Source organism: Solanum pennellii, chromosome 1, assembly GCF_001406875.1.
Source record: "Solanum pennellii chromosome 1, SPENNV200".
Taxonomy (NCBI): domain Eukaryota; kingdom Viridiplantae; phylum Streptophyta; class Magnoliopsida; order Solanales; family Solanaceae; genus Solanum; species Solanum pennellii.
Window position 1 is genome coordinate 68,192,614 of NC_028637.1, and position 5,655 is coordinate 68,198,268.

General features: G+C 27.4%; 1 protein-coding gene across 1 annotated transcript; it reads right to left on the bottom strand.

Moving 5' to 3' along the window:
• Window positions 1-4,069: 4,069 nt before the first annotated feature.
• On the bottom strand, window positions 4,070-4,594 carry LOC107022407 (pectinesterase inhibitor-like). The gene has a single exon (XM_015223030.1). It carries the CDS (start codon window positions 4,592-4,594, stop codon window positions 4,070-4,072), a length of 525 nt encoding a protein of 174 aa, XP_015078516.1.
• Between the last annotated feature and the right edge of the window lie 1,061 nt (window positions 4,595-5,655).

Genomic DNA, 5,655 nt, shown 5'->3' on the forward strand with positions numbered 1-5,655 from the left:
TGCAATACACATATACAATGATTGATTATTATTCCATAAACTTGTACAGATCTAACTCAGTTGGAGAATCTACTGTTACTTTAAGTTGAAAATCCTCTAGCTACATTGATCCTATCATATCTTACTCAGTTTAGGAGAGTTAGTATAGATTATTAAAACTAGACGATTAAATACATAGTGACTTGTATCAATTTCATCTGTTATGGAGGAAGGTCTAAGCCAGCACATAAAACTAATACTTCACTTTTATTTAATCAATTATGACCAAATAATCATTAACGATTAAATAAAATTAATTTCTTACTAGGTTTTTCTCATGAATCTAAAAAATTTCTGATCAATTAGAGTTATTTTTTTTCAAATTCCAAAACTATGCTGAATTTGGTTAAAACGTTGTTTAGCCATAACAGAATTTGAGATTTTCCTCCTCAGTAATTCCTATTATATATCATTATTTTGTGAAATAGATACACGAATTAAGAATAAAGAACGAAATTCTAAAATTCCAAAAGAATGCATATTTACGTATATGGTGAATATTAAAATTCAAAACAGTAATAGATATCAATGCATCTTGAAACATAAATTTTTGATGAAAAATTGACTACTCATGCCACATACATATATTGTGCCAGATATTCACTTCAACAAATTCAGAACAAAAGCCAACTCAGATGGAGAGTATATGTTAATTGAAGATAACTGAATACCATTATCCCTAGATACATTGATACAATCAAATATCACTCAGTTAAGTAAAGTCAATATAGGTAATAAAAATGAGAGATTAAACTTTAATGACTTGTATTAATTTCATCCATTATGGAGGAAGGTCTAAGACAACACATAAACTTAATACTTCACTAAAATTTAGTCATCAAGACTATAGAACAAACTGTATCACCACTATATATTATATAGTCGAGTAATTTTTTGGTAAAATTAATTTCTTAAGATACAAAAATTATCTAAAAACATCATCTGAACGATCTCAAAATACCAAATCACTGTATAACAATTAGTATTTAAAATTTGATCGTTTATGATGAACCTACCAAATTTCTGATCAATTGGAATTCAAAAATAATATTTATCTCCAAATCTATGATCAGATTCAGATTGAAACGATTTAAGGAAAAATGAATAGATCCACATCCTTATCATATATCAATTTATGTTAACTCATCATGAGTAATCATGTATCACATATTACATAAGTAAAACCAATATACAGGATGTCATTCATACTAAATCACATTTTAATTCTAAAGAACAACTTTAAAATAATTTTAAAGACCTCAAAAAATATAACCACATAGAAATGAGTACTCTCATTAGGCCGTTGTGAATGAATCAATTGGAGTCTATAAAAAAAATTATTTCCAAATCTATGACCAAATTCAAATTCATGTGTTTTACACATCCTTAGGAATTAAAACAATATGACCTATATTCTTATCACATATCAATTCATGTCAAATAACCATGTACAACCATCTTCCAAATTTAACATACACACATTTGTTATAAAGAATGATCTTATCATATTCAAATTAAATTTTAATTTGAGAAACTGCCTAAAATTTATCTAAATGATTTTAAATGGAACAATCAAATTTCAAGACAATCAGAGATCAAAATATTCATGACCACCTAAACTATGACCAAATTTGAAAAAATTAATCGTTTTAGCCATAGTTAATGACTAAAATAACATGATTCACATTTTTATTCTCCTTTTAATAATTATCTCATGAGCATAAGACATATTGTGTGCCTTTTCTTTGACTAAGGCATTCAACACCTTCTTATATCTAATTGTGATCTCAATTAATACACCTGAGAATTCAAAATATTAAGTTTTCTCCCTTTTGTACCGGTGAAAACCTTTAATATCTCTTCTCATGAATTAATTAGGTGTTACTAGTATCTAAAAAGTGAATCTCCATTTTAAGTAAATAAATATTCACCATAGTATTCGCTTAGGACAACTTATACATGATACATTGAAAATATTCTAATGACTCAAATAAATAGATCACTTTCGTGAATCCTATTTATTAATCATAATTCTCAATTCATATATTTATTTAATCTCACACATACATAAAACTTTCAGAATTTTTCAATGATTCCAAATAAATAAACAACTTTAATAGTAACTATTTATTAACCACAAAACTCTTAATTTATAATGTGTAACCTAATACACTCAAATAATTATTTAACAAATTGAAGAAAAAAATTAGCGGTTGCCACCACCCTTTATTCACGTGAAAAAAAATTGAATAATTTTTTTTCAAACAATCCACTGATAATTAAACAAACATCAAATCATGACTAATTTCCTTTTGAGCACTACTTAACTTATTTCATGTGTCGAATTCATAAATTCACTTGCAAGATTTGACACGATGAGAACTCATAAGTTTCTCTAAAATGAATGTCAATGAATCTCTATAACGATAAATGAATTCCATCAACATACTTATTATTTCACAAATATATGTTATTATTATCCAACTTAGCAGACATATTGACCCATCTCAGAATCTCACCCTTTAATAAATCAAAACGATAATTAATCTATACTAATCATAATAGTTATATCAAGATTAAGATATAAGTACATTTAATAGTTTAAAGAATATGTTTTTCTCAGTCAGTCTAAAATAAATATCTCTTCTCAGTACCGTTTAATACGTACAAGATGTACTAGCACAAGAAGTTGAAACTATACCATTCTCATAATCAGAATAAAGAATATAATCTTGTGTTACAATCGTACCCGATGGGATGTACAATTTCCATCATAGATTGTCAACCAAAAACATTATACTTATAAGAACCTATTATTTAATCCTCTGTTTATAAGCTAAAACTCTACACACTAAACCATCTATTATATAAGTAAATATACTCCATCAACGAATATATGATCTATTAAAGTTGAGCAATATTTATCTCTAATAAATATTATTTCTTAACATATGGTTAGTAGAATACATCCCAACATTAGAGCTAAAGGATCCATCATAACTATAATCAAAGTTCAATTTTCTAATGTATTGCTCAAAATTAACCAATCAATTTTCAAAGGCTCTAAATTAAAAATAGCTCCAGTAAAAACAAATGAATGAGTAGGTGACAAAACTATTAGTCCCAGCAAGTTACAAAGTAATTTTATTTGCTCTAGGAAAGCTATAAGCAGTTAAAATACACCTATATAAGTAAATTTGCTAGAGGGACATTATAAATTTTTTATCCAATTAATAGACAACAATAATAAAATATTGATGAGGGTGAATTGCAATTTTTGTTTTTTGATTTCTTCAATATTTCAAGTAGTTCAGTAAATATTAAGTGGAGTATCTCAAGTTATAGGATTATTGAATTATATTCTTTTGTTCTTAATAATTACTACTATTTTTATCTAAAATTTTCAACATATTACTTATACAATTATGTTAAAAATGCATATATTATTTTGATCTGTAAAAATATGCTCTGAAATTGGAAACTGATAAAATCTTACGCTAAACTGATAATTGATTTTTTCAAAGAAATCTAATATAATTTTCCAAATCAGAATTTAATTAAACAAAAGAATCTGTCTCTTTAAAGTCCTATAAGAAGAAGAAAGAGGCTTAAGTCATCACTCCCAATCCAATAAGGGCCTTTTAATTTTCCACGAAACTTTGTCCTAAATGTGTTTGGAGAGCATATAAATATAAGTATGAAAAAAGTATACTGCCTAGAGAGTTTAAGTAATAATTTTTTATCTAAAATAATTCCAAAACAAATTTCAAAATTATGTATGCAGGTTGTTTAGATTGTGAGCATTGATTGAAATTTCAGTCTACGCCTTCAAGTACGACTAGTCGTCCAACCGCATACATATTTTATGTAACACTTATATAATGGTGAATTGAATGACTTCCATTAGAAAAATATTTTGCGCAAGAGGAAGAAAATATATTATTGTTATATATATTTATATTCAAAACATGATTTCATCCATGTAATGTAATATGAAGGGAAACATAAGGCATCATGTAAAATGACTAGATTATTTAAGATTATCGGCTATACGAGCAGAAAGATTAGAGAACTCTTGGACCGACTCGCTGAGTGGTTTGAGATCGGCTGGTACTTCATTGAACTCACGGTTGCAAGAAAGTGATTCAAACACAGCAAGAGATGAATACAAACTTGTATTTTTATAAGCACCAGTCTTATAGAAATCATTGGATTGTTTAAGATAATTAGTGGCATCATTGTAATTTCTCAAACAATTGGTCATGTGGGCTTTCAGGTTGGGATCTTTGATGGGTTTTTTAATAATGGATTTAACCCATTTATAGGTGGATGTGCTGTTATCTTGGGCTATTTGAAGAACAGTAGAGAGAAGACCATGGGCATCTCCTTTCGAGACAGAGCGGTCATTTTGAAGCATCTGAAAACAAAGTGGAGGAAAAAAGCTTCCGGGACAAATGTCATCAAGTATGTTTCCGTTCACATTTGGAAGAACTTCAAATAGTGCTAGTACTACAAAGGAGAGAAAGAACAATGAAGAGTAGAAAGTGTTTGTCATTTTTTTACCTTATTATTTCTGTTCACCCTCTAACATGTTTTTATAGCACTAAAAAGTATCAAATATGAGATTAATGCAATTTATAATTTATTTTTCTTTTTTAAATGTAAAAGAGTAAAGTCAAATATGAGATAAATGCAATTCACTAAAATAAAAGAAAAAAGTCAAATATGACTTTAATGCAATTCACTAAAACAAAAGAAAAACTCAAATATGAGATCAATGCAATTCATTAAAATAAAATAGAAAAGAGCAATATAAGGTTAATTTAATTCACATTAAATTATAGAGAAAATTCAAATAGGAAATTAATGCAATTCATTATCAAAATCAAAAAGAAAATTCAAATAAAAGAGACTAATGCAATTCATTGAGATGTAACAAAATTGACATTCATGCTAGTATTCAAAAGTAGGGTAACATACATTTAAATACTTACATAATTATTAGATGATGTTATTTCATATTAATCATTAATAAAAAATGAAATAGAAATTTGTAAGACCCTTGAGTCTAAGAAAATATTCAATATTGAATTTATATTGAAAATCTAAATTGGAGGATTCATACAAATTCTAAGGCTCATATTTGAAATCAAATTAATACGATTATCGTGATATATTGTAGTCTTGATTATTATTTCCTCTATACAAATTTTACTGTCTACAAATTCTGGCAGGCCTCGTGGGAGAATGTATACCTCACATATCAACTATTCAAAAATTATAGAACATCAAAATGGCTTCCAAGAAGATCAACTCAATATAAACTTCCTCTAACTCTCCTAAGTTGTTGACTCTATGTTCTTTGATAAAGCAAAGGATTCATTACTATTACCTTTGGAAGTTCCAGAGCTTTTACAAGGAGTAAGACCAATATGTTGAGACAACAAACACTACAAGTTTCATACACATCAATATCCTATTTTGGGTCATCAACCAAAAAGGAATAAGAGTCCTATAGAAATTGTTCAAAAGGTAGAAGAAGTGTTGCCAAAAAGATCAAGAAGACTCTAACTCCACTTAAACTCTCCAATTCCAAGAAATCTTCTGTATATTAGA